At 36.7% G+C, this 18,404-nt stretch overlaps 2 protein-coding genes across 10 annotated transcripts in view; one reads left to right on the top strand and one right to left on the bottom strand.

Annotated features, from left to right (window-relative positions):
- The window catches only part of stxbp5l (syntaxin binding protein 5L), a 352,686-nt gene extending 336,427 nt beyond the window's left edge, over positions 1–16,259 (top strand). For 6 of the 9 annotated variants that reach the window (XM_073045366.1, XM_073045363.1, XM_073045361.1 and 3 more), the window contains 3 exons: positions 323–434; positions 1,948–2,168; positions 7,643–16,257. In XM_073045366.1, the coding sequence (XP_072901467.1) occupies positions 323–434; positions 1,948–2,168; positions 7,643–7,684 (375 nt within the window). In that variant the 3' untranslated portion in view covers positions 7,685–16,257. Of the gene's footprint in view, positions 1–322; positions 435–1,947; positions 2,169–7,642 lie in introns of all 9 variants that reach the window. The other 3 variants (XR_012098901.1, XM_073045359.1, XM_073045358.1) reach the window with 3 other exon arrangements.
- Positions 16,260–16,413: 154 nt separating this feature from the next.
- polq (polymerase (DNA directed), theta) overlaps positions 16,414–18,404 on the bottom strand; it is a 90,091-nt gene continuing 88,100 nt past the window's right edge. Inside the window, exon 32 of the mRNA XM_073045357.1 lies at positions 16,414–17,376. Coding sequence (XP_072901458.1) covers positions 17,260–17,376 — 117 coding nt within the window. The 3' untranslated portion in view covers positions 16,414–17,259. The remainder of the gene's footprint in view (positions 17,377–18,404) is intronic.

The raw sequence follows: 18,404 nt of genomic DNA, 5'->3' as shown, positions 1-18,404 counted from the left end.
TATTTTTAGGAAATTATTATTATCTGCCTCTCCTATTATGTCACAAATACCCCAACATTAACTTCACAGCCTTGTGTTAGCTATGATGCACATCTGCTCTATAAATGTAAGCTGGCTGGAAATAACGCTATTATTTGTAACTTAAGTACAAAAATCCAGCACGATGCATGTAAATTGATGCCTCCAGCCCATCAACCTTGTTTCTAAATTATGACTAATTGTAGTAATTTCAATAAGATGACAAAATTGGTACATTTTATGACACCGTCCTTTCCATAAATCTTGCCATTGTTAGCTCTAATGATTCATTTATTTTTTTCAGGAAATGCTCGGAGACTTGTTTACTCCTATTGAAACTCCAGAGGCCCAGAACAGAGGGTTTTTAAAGGGGTTGTTTGGAGGAAGTGGACAGACATTTGATAGAGAAGAGTTATGTAAGTTATTGTAATGTGCTGCTACAGACACCACACAACTGTCATAAGTTAACTCGTGTTCCTTCAGACTAGTTTTTGATCAGGCATAAATTCTCTTTTGCCCATTTTGCCGATGGCATTTAGGGCAGCAATGAATGTCCTCCATCTCTAGTAGTGTTCACGGCTCCCTTCATTGTGTCAGTAGTTTCATCTCAATTTTCAAGATTGTCCTTCTGAGACTTCCCCACAACAAGGTTGTGGTCCTCTTGGAGACAGGCACAAATTGATAGCATTCATTTAGTGTGGTGACTGTAGTCTCCTGTAGTGTCCAAATTCATTGCCTTTACCATAATATGCTGGAAGGTAATTTCCCTCAACAAGTTTTATGCCAATTTACCTTCAGCCCCTCTTCAGGCAAAATAGACATATTAAAAACATGAGTTACTTAATACTTAAGTAGGTAAGAGAATACTATTAAAAGACTTCTTTTTGCCTGAAGTGCTTTCAAGGTACAGAAAAATCTCATCAGTGTTCTTGAAGGAAATGTTTTGAGGGAAATTTAACATTTTCACATCACGCATGCGATGTATCCTAAGAAGTGATTTTAGTGCAAGATAACAAACCATGAAAAAAGTTAATTTGGTTTTGCAGTATCTTCCTCAAGTAGTACAGTCGGCCCTCCTTATCCGCGGGTTCTGCATGTGCGGATTCAACCAACTGCGGATTGGGAAAACCTGGAAGTTCTCTCCCCAGCACTTGTTGTTTGAGAATGTACAGACTTTTTTTTCTTGTCATTATTCCCTAAACAATACAGTATAACAACAATTTACATAGCATTTACATTGTATTAAGTACTATAAGTAATCTAGAGATGATTTAAAATACAGGCAGTCTTTAAGTTGGATTTGTACGTAAGTCGGAACAGGTACATCCGGTATGTATTATTTAGCGTCAGTTAGTCAAACGTTTGTCTCAGTATATAGTATATATTTTACCTTTCTATGCATATAAAACACTTAAGAAACATGTATTTCAATAATTAAACCACTGCATTGCTTAGTAATAATTGTAGCTTTCATTGGGGCAGGGCCATTCACATGCTCCATTATTCTCACTTTATCCTTTAAAATTGTTCCGATCGTTGACCGACTGTAGCCTAATGCTTTTCCAGTGACCGATGACGTTTCACCTCTTTCCAAACGCTTATTATTTCAACTTTATTTTCAACCCTGATCACTTTCCGTCAATGGAACAGAAACACTGTGGGCAGCAGGACCTAAAGTCCACCGCACTGAGACAGGTTAAATAAGGGACTTGAGCATCCGTGTTTTTGGTATCCGCGGGGCATCCCGGAACCAATCCCCCGCAGATTATCCTTTGAAAAAACAATGGAAAATTTGAAGTCCTAGTATATTTTACTGCTATTTAGTCAAAAAATGCAGATGACTGTGTTTATTTCCTGTTACACTAAAAACATGAAAGCAAATAATAATTTAATATTTTTAATATTTGTTTTGGCTTTTCCTTTGTCAAGTTGGAGAGGCTTCAGCAGGTAAGGCATCTCGAACTCTTGCCCAGCACATCCCTGGACCTGGTGGACTTGAAGGGGTTAAGGGTGCTGCATCTGGAGTTGTTGGCGATCTAGCCCGTGCTCGTATTGCTTTGGATGAACGTGGACAGAGACTAGGGGAATTGGAAGAGCGAACTGCTGCTATGATGGCAAGTGCAGAGACTTTCTCCAAACACGCACATGAGGTAAAAAGCATTTGATTCTATCAACAGCAACAGGCACAAATGCTGGGGGAGTCCAAACAGTTCAGGCAGCATCAACGGAAATGAATAAACAGTCAACGTTTTGGGCTGAGCCCTTTCTTCATGTCCGTTCATTAGCACAGATGCTGTCTGGCCTGCTGTTCCTCCAGCATTTTGTGAGTGTTGCTTTGGATTTCCAGCGTCTGCACTATTTCTCATGTTTACGATTCTATCAAGAGTTTTTGCCTTTGGAATTTATCTCCCTCCTGTGAGCAGTCAACAACATATTTGTGTCCTAATCTTCCACGTGGTGTGTTACTCTCTAAGCTGAATTGTTCTGGAAGTGCCCTGAATGTGAACAATTCTATCTCTCCAAGGAGAGAGAATTATTAAAGACATTATGAACTCTACGTGTTGTAGTTTTGCAAACTTAGCAAGAAAACATTGTCTGTTCTCTGACCCATAAACAGTTCATAATTATTTACATTCGCTTTAAACTCTGCCATCTGCCCCACATCCCTCCAGCAGCCCTCCACCCTCACCATTCCCAAGATCTTCTGCTCCTGCCAGATTTACAAGCTCGCTCTGTGCTTCATGTTGACAAATACAGTACTGTGCAAACATATTGGGCTCCCTAGCTATATATATGTGCCTAAGGCTTTAGTACAGTACTGTAGTTCTGGTCACCACAACACAGATGAGATGTGATTACACCAGTGAAATAAAGAGTAATTTATCGGTTATGCTAGTGAAGCCAAGACTAGTGAAACATTATCACGTGGAACATTTGGATAAGCAATGATTATGTTGTATGGAAAAGAGAAGTCTAGGAATAGACTTAACAAGGGTATGTAAAATTGAGCGATCTGGATAGAACAAGTGGGAAAGATTGATTTTCCATCATAGGTGGGTCAGATGCCAGAGAGGTGACAGATTTTAAGAATTATTAGAACAATGAGAGGGGAGATGTGTTTTTACATAAATTCATTATGATATGAAGCTCTCAACATGAAGAGGTGGTTTGGTAAAACCCTCCTTATATTTTTAAAGTACTTGATATATTCTTGAAGAGCCACACCTATAAGAATCTGGAACAGATCTCAGAAAGTGGAATTAACATAAAAAAAGGAGCTGGAGTCGACCATCTGGATCTTAAAACTTGCACTGCCTTTAATTGAGATAATGGTTGAAATTCTATCTCAATATCATTTGTCTGCATATTCCATGTCCCTCATTTCACTTAATGTTGAGTAGTCTATTGTTTATTATCTAAGTTATCAAACTCAGTGGTGTGGCCTCCACCGCCCTCTGATGTACACAATTCCAATGATTCACCATCCCCTGAGTTTTTTTCTCATCATTTCTCCTGATCACAGTCCAAAATAAGTTGCCCCTCATTCTGAGACTGAGGATTTGAAATTCCACAGATGCCATGATGGGATTTGGATTGCTAGTCCAAAATTCTGGAATTTAACCCCCAAGAGCAAGATCTGAATCAGAGCTAAAAGGGGTATATGTTACTGATGTCATTGTTGTGCTGGGAAGCCCTGTCCACCCTACTGTTTCACATTACTCTGCATGAATCCAGCAATGGAGACCTGGTCTTAGTGAGCAGGGAGGCCTAGTGCAGCCTAGTGCTGAAATGTGGTCATTGCTGGGACTGGCATCATCTGCATTGTGATCTGTATTAGTGATGGCTCATCTGTATTGTGTTGGCCAACCACCCAAATCCTGTGGTTTCTTTCATCAGCCACTTCCTGAATCTCCCTCCCTAGGTTAGAGCTTTCTCAATGGTGTGTCCAGTTCTGGTCACCTCACGATAGGAAGGATGTGGAAGCATTGGAAAGGGTAGAGAGGAGATTTACCAGGATGCTGCCTGGTTTAGAGAGTATGCATTATGATCAGAGGTTAAAGGAGATAGGGCTTTTCTCTCTGGAGAGGAGGAGGGTGAGAGGAGGCATGATAGAGGTGTACAACATATTAAGGGGAATAGACAGAGTGGACAGCCAGCGCCTCCTCCCCAGGGCACCACTGCTCAGTACAAGAGGACATGGCTTTAAGGTAAGGGGTGGAAGGTCAAGGGGAATATTACAGGAAGGTTTTTTACTCAGAGAGTGGTTGGTGCGTGGAATACACTGCCTGAGTCAATGTTGGAGGCAGATACACTAGTGAAATTTAAGAGACTACTAGACAGGTATATGGAGGAATTTGAGGTGGGGGGTTATATGGGAGGCAGGGTTTAAGGGTCGGCACAACATTATAGGCTGAAGGGCCTGTACTGTGCTGTACTGTTCTATGTTCTATGGTGTCAAAGGCTGCAGTAATTGTTTGTGCTGGCCTTGCACAGCCAAAATAGAGGCGGGAACAGCTGCTTCTTTAGGTGATGGAGAGACTGTAGGATTTGTACGGTCTGTCAACATGTGAACAGGTGCTGCCAGACCTTGGCAATGCCTTACACTCACCGATCCTGATTTGGGCACAGCCCTGTGACCTGCATTCTCAATGCAGAGCTCAGTCCAGTCCACTCAACCCTCACAGCCGGCCTCTCCATGCTGAGCAATTCATCAGCAGCGTGAAGCCAGGGGGAATGCAGTGATTTACGACACGTTCCTGGCACAGCTGTGGATCTCACCACGTCCCCAGCACAGCATCACTCAGCCATTGTGGATGCTCAGGTGCAGAGGGCTCCCTGAGTCTGGTCAGGAGTGCTTGAACAAATCCGCTCTCAGTGGGATATTTGTGTATAATCAAAACACTGAAGAAGCCAGAAACTGAAAATAAAAACAAATTGTTGGAAGCATTCTACAGGTTGAACAGTGTCTGTGAAGAGAGGAATTGGACTGGTGTATTATTTTCCATATACTGAGATCTAGTGAAAAGCTTTTGTTTGAATACTATTCTGACAGATAATTCTAAACATAAATACATTGATGTAGTAAAAATGAAAACAGGATGCTGAACATAGGTTACAGTTACAGATAAAGTGCAGTTTGGGTAGACAAATAAAGCACAAGGGCCATTGTATTTGGGAGACTGAGTTCATCTTTTAACATATGAGGCATCCATTTAAAAGTCTGACAGCAGTGGTACATTCTGTCAAGCTGGTGTAGCTACTGTCCAATGGAAAGAGATTTACTATGGTGGGAGGGTCCTTGATTATGTTGGCTAATTTCTTGAAATGAAGACAGGATCATTGGGAGGGGTGGCTGGTTTATGTAATGGACTGGGCTGCATTCACAGCTCGGGACAAATTGTTGGTGGTATTATACCTAGGATATTGAAGCTCTGAGCAGTCTCCTCCTCAACACCAATGATACAGACAGGGTGCTACATTTCAGGTTTTTCCATAAAGGCTTCACCTCCTGAGTGTTTCTTTTCCATTATAACTTGTGGATTACTAGTCTGGTAACATAAGCATTATCACTGTAGAATGGATTTTTCTATGGATTTCAATTTCTATTTCAAAACTGAGGTTGATCGCCTTCTCTGTCATAGGTTTTACATGATCCTTCACTTCTATCTTTATATATTAATAATGTGTAATTTTATATTTAAATGTTTTTATATGCCAGATTTTTATCTGCAGTGTGATTATATCAGTTCTGTAAAATGCTTTTGAAAGGCATTTTCTGAGCTCCACTTCCAATTCAATTTTTCCTGCAAAAAATGAATTACAATACTATTAATAATATAGCAAAAACAATAATGAAATAATAGTCAAAATATGAATTATCAGATGATTTAAGCATTGTTGAATTAAAAAGACTAGATTATATTGTGAAATAATAATGTTCAAATGTTCATTTACCTGCATATGGCGGTTAATCTTTTGCCATTATATTGACGGCATATGCTCTGTTTTCAAATGATTGTTCCCAGATCTAATATACTACCTTATTAAAATAAGGCAATATATTAGATTTGAGAACACAAAAATCCATCACAATCACTGTGCTCACTAGTAGCTACTGCCAGCATAAAAAAAAGTATAGTTACATCCCAGTTCAAAAAGTAGTTTTGATTTGAATTGTTTTGCTTTGCTTTACACTTGAGGACAAACCTACTTTCTGGGAAAAAACAAGTAAAATGAAGAGGACTTGGGTACTATTGAGGTATCACTGAGGCTGAGAATGCCAGGAGCGATGGAAACATCACAGTATAACGTGAATCAGGTGGAAGTCATGTCACACTGGCTTCTTGTCTCATCTGGCAGTAACGGAGACTGAGATGATAGATAGATAGATAGATAGATACTTTATTCATCCCCATGGGGAAATTCAACATTTTTTCCAATGTCCCATACACTTATTGTAGCAAAACTAATTACATACAATACTTAACTCAGTAAAAATATGATATGCATCTAAAATCACCCTCTCAAAAAGCATTAATAAATAGCTTTTAAAAAAGTTCTTAAGTAGTTTACTTAAATACATTGAGTCCTAACCCCGGCACTTTAACATATCTTACTCCTGGCGGTTGAATTGTAAAGCCAAATGGCATTGGGGAGTATTGATCTCTTCATCCTGTCTGAGGAGCATTGCATCGATAGCAACCTGTCGCTGAAACTGCTTCTCTGTCTCTGGATGGTGCTATGTAGAGGATGTTCAGGGTTTTCCATAATTGACCGTAGCCTACTCAGCGCCCTTCGCTCTGCTACCGATGTTATACTCTCCAGTACTTTGCCCACGACAGAGCCCGCCTTCCTTACCAGCTTATTAAGACGTGAGGCGTCCCTCTTCTTAATGCTGCCTCCCCAACACGCCACCACAAAGAAGAGGGCGCTCTCCACAACATCTCACTACAAACATTGAATGACGCCAACCTTCTAAGGAAGTTCAGTCGACTCTGTGCCTTCCTGCACAAGGCATCTGTGTTGGCAGTCCAGTCTAGCTTCTCGTCTAACTGTGCTCCCAGATACTTGTAGGTCTTAACCTGCTCCACACATTCTCCATTAATGATCACTGGCTCCATATGAGGCCTAGATCTCCTAAAGTCCACCACCATCTTCTTGGTCTTGTGCACAGTAATGATCAGCTTTTATCCATGCATCTAGTCCACTCAAATTTCAGAGAAGAATGTGGATGTAAAGTTCTGGGGTTAGTTATAAAATGTTGATTACTTTTATAGAAGCAGATGAAACCTCGGAATTTTTGTGCTGCAATGCTGATGTATTTGTCTTGTAATTCTCTCTCTCCATCTAGGCACAAGCTCCTTCTGCACTAAAGCTAGGTATACGATACTGATATGAACCTAGAAATGTAGGTGAATTCAAATCTGGCATATTGAAGGAAACTTCAGAAATTTTATCTTCATAATTCTCCCAGCTAGAAGGGAGTGGAATTAATTTCTCTTTAGTCTGAAATGGATGAATGCCATCTCTGTAAATGTTCTTTTATGTGCAATCAGTCATTTTCTGTCATTGAATTGCTCATTCCTAATAATGTCTTACTTGGATATTTTTTCTCCTCTTTCAGTTGATGCTCAAATGCAGAGATAAGAAGTGGTATCAGTTCTGAAGACTACAAGAACTGTTAACTGTGCGTTAATTCAATAATGCCATTCAGGGAAATGGATGTTGTCTCCTTCTATTGGTTGCCAGAAAGGAAATGGCTTTTCTCCTCCAAAACTCCTATTCTCAAAAACGATATGAAAAATAACATGAATCCTTCTGTTTCCACAAATGAAAGAACAAAAGCTGAATACGAGGTCTCAGTCCATTGAGACTAGGATTTTATCCCTGAAGCTTATGTTTCCATTTCACCCAAATGCAATAGACGACTCACATTTTATTTAAAAAGAGCTTTTTCCTCACTCAATATGGAAAGGCAACCTGGTAGCAACTTGTACAGATTTGAATGATAATGCTCTTATAGAAAAAATACTTTAATACCTTGCATGGAAAAAGTATCATCCTTATGATAAACAAAAGCATGTTATTATTGGAGATGGGAGGGGATGGATTTCATTTCTAGCTTTGACAGAATACAAAGAGAAAACAAGAAAAATATTTCTATTTTTAAATCTGCATAGCAAAGCCAAAACTGGCATGTGAACTGCAACAGAGAATTGACTGTTTGATGGCCGAATGAATGAATGATTGGATGTGCTGTTCAACAAACTGGAAACTGTTGAATACCAGATAACCTGGCAGTGAATCTTCAAATTTCATTAAAACTTCCCTTAGCTACAAATTCTGCTTTGCATTAGCATATTGCTCTGGTATGATAAAGAATATGCAGCATGATTGATGTTAACTACAATAGAGCAGAAGGTCAAACCATTAGATTTGTTTCTTGATTACTCTGTTACAGGGTGTAATGGATATTGCTTTGAGAACTTGGGTGAACTGGAGTCTACTTAATTGTCAGTGTTTTTTCTCTGCAAGCATTTATATGGGAAACGGTCATTATCAGGTTGCAGAAGGTTATGTACTTTGAGGAGTTGGACAATTTATGGGACAAGAGGCAAACATTCTATTGCATCCCACTCTCCTTCACAACTAACATAATCTCAGTTTATGCCGTGCGGATTAGTTGGAAGAAAATAGGAGAAAAAACCTTGATTAACTTTAAATTAGAATCTCTCTAGCATTAACTTGTGCACAAATCAAGTATTAATCATATATCTCAAATGAAACTGGCATTGTTCACTCCATGGCTCCGTATACATATAAACCTATACCGATGACCAAAACATAAAGTAAAATATGGCCGATTGTGGAGTGTTTCCAGCATTTTCTGTTTTAATCACTGATGCAAAGATGGAGAGATGCTTGCATCTCTTTGCTCTCAAGAGCTTTGACTACTTACCAATACAAATCCCACAGTAAATCGAGTAAGCACAGATAATGTAATATTTCATTCAGTGACACAGACGTGGAATACATCTGTTTTGCTGTCTCCAAAGTACACAGTTCAACAGAGCTCATATCAGATCTACAAATAAGAACTGTACATAGTGCATTCTCTCCAATATCAACATCACAGTTTTGATACACTCTTGGCAGTTAATTACAATTTACATTGCCACCAGAACGCTTTATAACTGGATGCACTGATGGATTACTTGATGGTTCTTTATTTCTAACGATCCATTTACAAGATAAATCCTGTGAATATCCCAGTTAATCTGGGCAACGATAGCCAGAACTGAATGACCCATCACTATTTATATAGAGTGTGATTGTCAAAATTATGTACTCTGTTGTGGACTTCTTGTCTGATATGTGGTGATTTTTGTTTTTTAAATGTTGGGCAATCTGTGCCAATTTCATTTTAATCCCCGACATGAAAGTTAGGGTTTGTATTTGTGCCTTGTGTTAAATGTTACAGTGTCTTTACTTGATCTTTTGTAACACTGGCATTCACAGATTTACTTTAGATAAGACCATAAGATTTAGAAGCAGAATTAGACCATTGGACCAATTGAGTCTATCCGCCATTCCATCATGGCTGATTTATTATCCCTCTCAATCCCATTCCCCTGCCTTCTCTCTATAACTTTTGACACCCTGATTACTCAAGAAGCTATCAACCTCTGCCTTAAAGTATACCCAATGAACTGGCCTGCACAGCTATTTGTGGCAATGAATTCCACAGATTCACCACCATCTGGCTAAAGAAATTATTCCTCATCTCAGTTCTAAATGGACACCCCTCAATTTGGAGACTGTGCTCTCTTGTCCTAGACTCCCCCACTATATGAAACATCCTCTCCAAATCCACTCTATCCATACCTTTCAGTATTTGATAGGTTTCATTCTTTCAAACTCCAGTGGATACAAGCCCAGAGCAATCAAATGTTTCTCATACGTTAACCCTTCCATTCCTCAGATTTTTCTCGTGAACCTTCCTCTGAACCATCTCCAATGCCAGCACATCTTTTCTCAGATAAGCAGCCTAAAACTGCTCACAGTACTCCAAGTGCAGTCTGACCAAAAATGTGGTTTCCACAAATGTTGAGAAAATAGTGGTTTACAATATTTACAATCATGAATTACAATATTTAACTCTTTAATTTTATAGAATAATATGCAGAGAAATGCTTTCAACTCTAATAATTATGTAGAATTAATTAAGCTAGCTTTTTCCTGCATGCAGTTCTCACCAGCACACTATCAGAATGCAAAAATATTCCTCATTAATACATCACCAACAATCTTGTCCAAATCAAATTATGTAGAATTAAATGAAGCAACTTGTTCCCCTCACCCATTTCTTACCAGGGTATCATCAGAATGCAAAAACTTTCCTCATTAATTGCCGCTGCACCAACAATCTTGCCCAGTTCAAGTTAGACTTCATATAAACAAATTAATGTTGGGTTTCACTCCATTATCATCAAAGCATAATCCATAAAGCAATAATTATCAAAGAAAGCTTGCCATAAAATTCTCTACCCCTTTCTAAGGCATGAGTTTATTTCTTTTCCAACATTTATTGTTGATGACATCCACAAGGTGTGATGTCATCAAGTCATCTCTCACTTGATTGTAAATAAGGAAGGGAAAAAAGCACAATTTTTAAATACCAAAATATTTTACAGAATATTAACTGAAAATTTGAAGAGACAAAGAACTTTGTGTAAACTAGAAGCAGACTTGTCATAAAAATACCTTACCTTGATAAAAGCTTTTATCTCAAAATACTATATATGAAATACTTCAGCGAGAAAATTGTAATCCATAAATTTATTTTGTTTTTTTAGGGAAAAAAAGTAAAAATTATAGTTTAGTAAGCCATTATAAAATCTCCAGCTATATGCAACAGAGCAATATGTTTTTAGATTTCCCATTGAGAGTAGTCTTCATATGTAATTCTGTCAATTCAGTTAATTTCCTTTGAATACTGTTGAGAAGGCAACAAAACAGCTGAATGTTTGGAGGACATCAGAAATAATGACAGCAAACAGTATTTATCTGAGTGCCATTATAACTCCACAATTTGGCCTGAGTATACTTGGGGACATGTTCAGGACTATTAGACTGAGGCATTATAAAGTCAACTGAGAGATTACGTTAATTATCTGCAGTCCTAGTCTACTCGGTGCTGCCCCTTAATCCAGTTTCAATTAGAACTGCCTTCCATTTCATTCCCATTGCTATTAATCACTTTGAGCCATTAATAAGATGTATAATTATTAATTTCCCTCTTGTACTATTTTATTTCTTTCTCAAATTTCTGACATCAGGACCTAACCATGTGGGAAAGTCAAGCTTTACAGGAATTATGTGTGTATAGTGTTTAAATTATAGATGATCCCAAAATTCTAGAATTAGTTAACAAAATATATATATTATGCATGTTCAATCTTATTTTTGTTAGTATGTGCTAAGTTAAAACAGCATCTGAAGTTTCTAAAAGATATAGCTGTTTCAACTAACATTCAGGATTGGGTCTTTCAGTTGATCACAAAAGGATTTCACATTTGGAATTATGGACTTGTACTAGCATATTTTTCTGCCTAGGAAAAATGCAAGGCATGTTTCAAACTATGAAAAGGTTTGCACTGTCCTGAGGTTATTAAGTTCATATTTTAATACAGGTGTTGATTCCTTGACTTGCTAAATTTTCCTTTAAAGGTCCATGCCTCATAGTGTAAGTGAACAATTTTAGCTGAACTGTGGCATAATCATATTGCCACTTTACAGTGCCCCCATCATATTTTTGTGGACAGTTAACAGCTGCAACTGATTGATTTTGCACTGTAAGTAAGAAATCCCTCATAGCTAGGTTAACCAAACACATTTTTTCTCTTTCCTCTTTTCTCATTTGTAATTATTAATTAAATTATTATTTTATTAGATATTCGGCATTGCACAATTGTAACATTTACAAGTTACATCTGGTATACAAAAGTACCATTTTTAAAGATTGATCATGATTAGCATTAAAAACTGGATGTATCCATACTTTAATGTGGCTGGGTCCCAAGAATTGGAACTAAGGTTTGTATTGTTCTGATTTATTTTTTAAAAAGTTTAACTGGTAAAATGGTTAATTAAATGCAAATCATTCTACCAATAACTAGTCCTATAACATACATTATCCTTGTACAATAAACTGCCAAATTAATGTTTACATTTTCCATATGGTATATGTTCTCTTCAGTTCAGTGAAAATGTCCCTTTCTCCATGGTTAGAAATACTGGTGCTTGATCTCTTTAATTTTGTACAAGTAAAGGACCATAACCTTCTGATATATACTCAGCTACATCATAGATGTCTTTCAAATCTGAATTACTCCTTTGTGCACTAAGTCATTTGATTTAGCTACTCTGGGTTTATGTGGTTAGTTCTGTAAGATACATATTTTTAAAAGACAGGTATGAATCGCTCTTTGATCGTAATCCTCTTTGCAAGATTGCATGGCAGCAAATCAGGTGCAATTGTATCCTGCAGTCTGGCTCAAATCAAATGACGTGCTCTGTGAAGAAATGAATAAACTCCAAATTCATCTTTGCAGTGTGCTCTCAGACAATATCACACTTTTATGGAAACTTGAATGCATTTCATGGCACTGTAATGGTCTGTGAAACAATTAGCTGTAGTATTTTAAGTGATAATCAGCAAGAAAAGCACTTTATTATTAAGCCCTTCACTGTAACATTTTTATTACGGTTATGTCTACCAAAGATAGAAATATTTGTTCAGTGGTGGCACAGACTTATTGATATTCTTTCATGCATGTGCAATCTCCATGGAAATGAAGTATGACTTTCTTCTCCCAAGTGAAAGAATACAATAGTCGCTATCATCCATGATGTATAATGTTTATTCTCTACAGATGCAAAGTCCATTAAAACATTCCACAAGATTTAAGTTTTCTTAGAATGCCATATTTGCATTCCAATGACTGTATTCATTCCATTTATTATTTCACTGGTATTTCTTAATTATTGTCCAGTAAAGTATTGTTCATTGTTACAGAATAAACCATTATAGCAAGGCAGAACTTCCAAAATTGTTTAGCTGTCCAGTAATTACAGCTGTGTGAAAGTTGTGACAAAACTTCAGTATAAAGAATTAATTTCACATTAAATCACATTAATTTCAGTGATACAGCGTACAACAGGCCCTTCCGGTACAATTAGCCGCGCCGCCCAGCAAGCCACCTATTTAACACTAGCTTAATCTCAGGACAATTTACAATGACCAATTAACCTACTAACAGTTACATTTTTGGACCATGGTAGAAAAGCAGAACACCCAGAGGAAACCCTGGTGGTCATGGGGAGAATGTACAAACTCCTTACAGACGGTGCCGGAATTGAACTCTGAACTTCAGTGCCCAGAGCTGTAACAGCGTTGCACTAACCACCAGGCTATATTATGCTTTGAATGATTTAATGACACACAAAAATCACAATCACCAGAGATGAGTTCATTCACAAACCACTAATGTGTTTCACTACACTGTATCAGCTTGTTTCCTTTTAAAAGTAACTGATGTTCATTCTTGTGGGTTGATGCATCTGTATGCAGATATTAGTTATTGATTGATTTCTGTACACAATAATCATCTGGGTGCTTCTTGTGCCAGTTGCAGAATAAGGAAGGTTAAGTATCTAATCGTGCAGGCTTTTGGGATAACTCGAGAACAAATCTGCCATTACTCTGCATCTTTGGTCAGGGGAGTATGAAGAGCTGTTGATCCTAAGTTGTCAGAGCCAGTTTTTCTGCTGCATGTTAATTGGCCTTATGAAGGAGCCTTTTGGAGTTAGAATATGCTTATTTGATTTTGATGCTGGCCTTTCAATGTAATGCAGAACTGAGTGTAAATATTCTGTCCAGCTGTCCATTACAGGAGCTCAGTATTCCTTTAACCATTCTCCATGAATGGGATCAGGTACACAACGAAATAAGGAGCAGGATGTTGATAAGAACAATACGCACATTTCTGTGATACTGTTGTCTAATTCTGACAGGAAATACCAGCCATCCAGAAACAGGTCTACAACAACATTTGGGACTATTACCAGTGCAATGGTAAGTTTAGTGGCTACATGGCACATGTTTTTCATCGCACTGTTGTCCATATTTTAATCACAAATGGGGCAATCACAGCATAAGAAATACCATCACTATTTCTTTTGTCTTTAAATCATCATACCAAGAGTAGCACTTGGGTTTTAAAATTAGACAATGGGAAATGTACTCAATTACCTTTCTTCTAAGATTTCTCTCTCTTTCATTTCATTCCCCATCAGGTTACTCATAACATTGAGGAATTCTGATAATCAATGCAGTACTGTCTGTAATGAAATGAAACCGATCTAACCAATGTATTGTCATTGAATTCTCCAGTGCCGTACACTGTTTTAGTCAGTAATGATTGAGCAGGAACATATGTTATGGTGATTTAAGTTTCTTAGTACATGTAGCAACATCTAAAGCTATGGATTTTCCATTGTCTATAAGTAGTGACTCCTTGCATAGCAACCAGATGTTAGATCTTTTGCTTTACTAATTATTCTATTTCTTCAAGAACCCCTTGCATTCGAAGTGGCTATCATGTGTCAGTTACTCAAGATGGTTGTCATGGAGGCACTTTAAAAGTCCCACTTGACAAAGAATTTGATTTTACTATTAAAAATAGAGCAAATAGAATCTTTTTTTTCAGTTTAGATTGTTGTATGTATGCATCATTGCACTGTGGATATTAAGAGACACTGCTGTTGTTAATGCATACAATTTTTGTTGACATTTCTTTGGAACCAACAGCATTTGCTCAAAGAATGTGTTATGTTATATATTCTGTTTGACTGTTTCAATATTTGTGGGCGTTGCATCAACAGAACTGTGTTAGAAACAAATGCTATACTGCTATATACCAATTGATATGTGTCTCCCTTACTGAGGGAAAGAACATTATATCAAAACATCTTTACAACAGGAGAATGGAAATAATAAAAAAGGATGGAATAATGCTGATTCTGTGAATATTTAGCGCACAGCCTCCTTTTCTGTGTAAAACAATGACCAACTCTGATCAATTGTGAAAACAGTTTCCTGAATGATTTTTCAATGCTTAGAAACAGCAGTGGTTGGTGAGAGGGGTGGTTAAATTTTCTGCTGTCAATAACCATTTAAGATATTTGTTATTTTTGTACCATAATTAAACAAGGTTTTATTTATTTGTGGTTTGTTCCAGAAGATACTAGCCTCACAAGTGATATTTGTAAGCATTTTGTCCTTTCTAGTGATATTGCCACAAGATACTTCAGATCATAAAAGGCTTTCTCATCCATGTGTAGATTTGGGTAGTTATTAGTACAAAAGTTTGCATGTACAGGGTGTGGAAATAGTGGTGCCACAATACAAAAATAAGCCTAGCAATATGAAATACAGTTGTACACTTTTAATAAGTACATAGCAGCAACTGTTCAGATATTTTTGTCAATACCATCTTTACATTTTAAGTTATGTATTGTTAGCTGACAAAATACCTTAAGTTAGTAATTTAACATTTTTTGCCATTATTTTTCAATATTTGATTGCCATTCTAAAAACAGCTAAAGCCAAAAAAAGGGGTAAATAGGTAGTCTGATTTTTTTTGTATTGAATGTTACTCTATCTCTTAATCATATTGTGATTTAGCATGAATTCATATGTTTTATGTATGATTTCAACAAAAGGCTGCCAGTGAAAATTGTCATAACTAACCCTGTTGCCATATTTGGGTGTTTAATTTTTAAATGCTTCTTCAATGATCTGGCATTTCTGTAGGTTGTAGAATTAAATCTGTATATGGTTGTATATACAATGTTCTATATGTAATGTATTATGTTATATGTTTGTTAGTGCATAATGTTGATGCTTTTTATTGGGACATGAGGTATTCATGGAATAAACCTCATTTATATTGGAAAAAGAGCATTGATAATTAAAATGTGGTCTATACAATTATTTAGATTTTCACTGGAAAACAGACATCTTTTGTGTTACACATACCAGCTTTAAAATAAGTAATACTGGTATATTCAAAGAGCCAAAAAATAAGAAAGATTATAAGAAATAGAAGTAGAAATGTCATCTAGTCCCTTGTGCCTGTTCTGCAATTCAGTAGGATCATGATATTGTTTAGCTCTTCTGCTATTTTCCTACTCTATCCCCATAATATCAATCATTTGATGGCTGGGGTGGATTGTAACATTTTCTGAAGAATGGATGCTAAGTGTTTACAATTGCCTCTGGCATTTCTTTGTTGTTTTACAAAGAAAGATAAGCCTGAGAGACTGCAATCAGTTGCTCAGCAACTTGCATACAGTAAGAGTTTTAGCCTAGCCTGGCCAAGAAATCTGATAGTACTTGATCAGTGCTAGGTTACAAAATCAGCCAAAGCAAGCTTATATATAATGTATGTAAATAATAGTTTACAGTAAATAAAAGTAGGGAAGCAGACTTGAAGGCATGAATTTCAAGTATTGTCTTCTGGTTAAACAATTCAGGTGAGTCATAAACAACAAACTATATTCAGTAATTCCAGCAGTGTGTGAAGTGTGAACAAGGAGAAACATGTCATTCTGTGTCACTGATATCTCTATTTAAAGTAAAACCTGATTTTCATTATCAATAAATTATTATGCCAGGCATTTATCAGTATGTTTTATAACCATGCTCATAACTTCAATACATAATAGAGATCCATTCGTGACATTCTAAACCACAAAATTCATAATGATCTTTGTACTTAATGAGATGAATCACAAAATTAGTTAATGTGGCTAATAGATATCCAACTACAAGCTGTCAAATCCTGCAAAGGAAGATTACATTCTATTTTAGAAAAAACCCTATTGATGTTGGATATTTGAGAAGCTCCATAAAAAGACATACAAACGTTTTTATTTATAAATAATAAATCTTTACAGTGAACTTTTCCACCAACTTGTAGTTACAAAAAAGTCTAATTTAATGGTCAATAAATGTCAACTAACCAATGTCAACAATTCATTACTCATCTGCTTTCATTATATATAAATATACAATATATTCAATTTCTCTTCAAAATATTTAGTTAATATGATATATTTTAAGCTATCAATCAGCAATGAATAAATAAAATTAATTTACATTTTACATTTTTTAATTCATGACAGGGCTAAGTCCTGAAGATTGCCCCAACTAGGACCAAACTTTACTTTGACGGAGAGTTTTACCAACAGTTTCATGGCATTTTCCATTTCATTTTTCATTATCTGAGCAACCTGAGGAGCAGAAAAATGAGGGAGGGTAAAATGAACAGCAACCTTAATGTAATCAACAATTATGTAATTCACACTGGAAAGACTTGTTTGTTGATCTTAACAGAAATGAACAAAAAGCATCACAAATGATCCCTACATAGATTGTAGCAACTGTACTGCAGCATAGTCCAATTAATCTCAGTTGATTAATAACAATTGTCATATATCCCTTCAAACAAATCCAGAGCTCTCTGCATGGTGAGCGAGATAGATACAAAGCTAAATCAAATAAACCTGTATAAAGCAAATGTCTGTTCAAATATCAACTAGAACCAGGCTGATTACAAAAGAGGAAGTGAAAATTTAGAAGAAAATATAAATGGAACTTCAAAAGTAGGCCCATAAATAGTAAAATAATAGGGCCTATTAAGAACAAAAAAAGCAAAGTTGTACATGGATACTGAGAGCATTAGGGTACAAAACAATATCATGACCATCTTCACCAGGGACAAAAGTACTTCCAAAGGAAGAGGAGGAAGATATAGTTGAAACACTGGATCCATTTTAAGTTAATAACAAGCATGTATTAGAATAATTCAGCTGAACTTTTGATAACTCAACCAGACCTAATGGGATGATTCAGAGTTATAAGAAAGTATAGGAGGAAATCACAAGGCCACTGACAATAATGTTTCAATGCTTTTCTGATACAGAGGTGATGCCAAAGGTTTAGAGTCACAACTATTTGCTCTGAAAAGGAGATCCATCAGCTGTAGGCCACTAGTTGAGATTTATTAAGGGCAAATCATGTATGACAAATATGATTAAGTCAATAAGAGGAATACAGTGAATGCAATGCACATGGATTTACAGAAGGCTTTTAATAAGGTGCCACATAACAGGTTAATTAACAAAATCAAAGCACACTGAATGGTGTTACTGGTGTTGAACTGATGCCCTAGACTTGGCCATCATACAATTACTAAATCTGCAAATAACACAAAACTTGGTGGTGTTGTGAACAGTGAAATTGATAGTAATAGATTACA

This window comes from Hemitrygon akajei, chromosome 5 (assembly GCF_048418815.1).
Source record: "Hemitrygon akajei chromosome 5, sHemAka1.3, whole genome shotgun sequence".
Classification (NCBI taxonomy): domain Eukaryota; kingdom Metazoa; phylum Chordata; class Chondrichthyes; order Myliobatiformes; family Dasyatidae; genus Hemitrygon; species Hemitrygon akajei.
The sequence above is the reverse complement of the archived record's forward strand: the minus strand, read 5'-3'. Positions and strand labels throughout refer to the sequence as shown.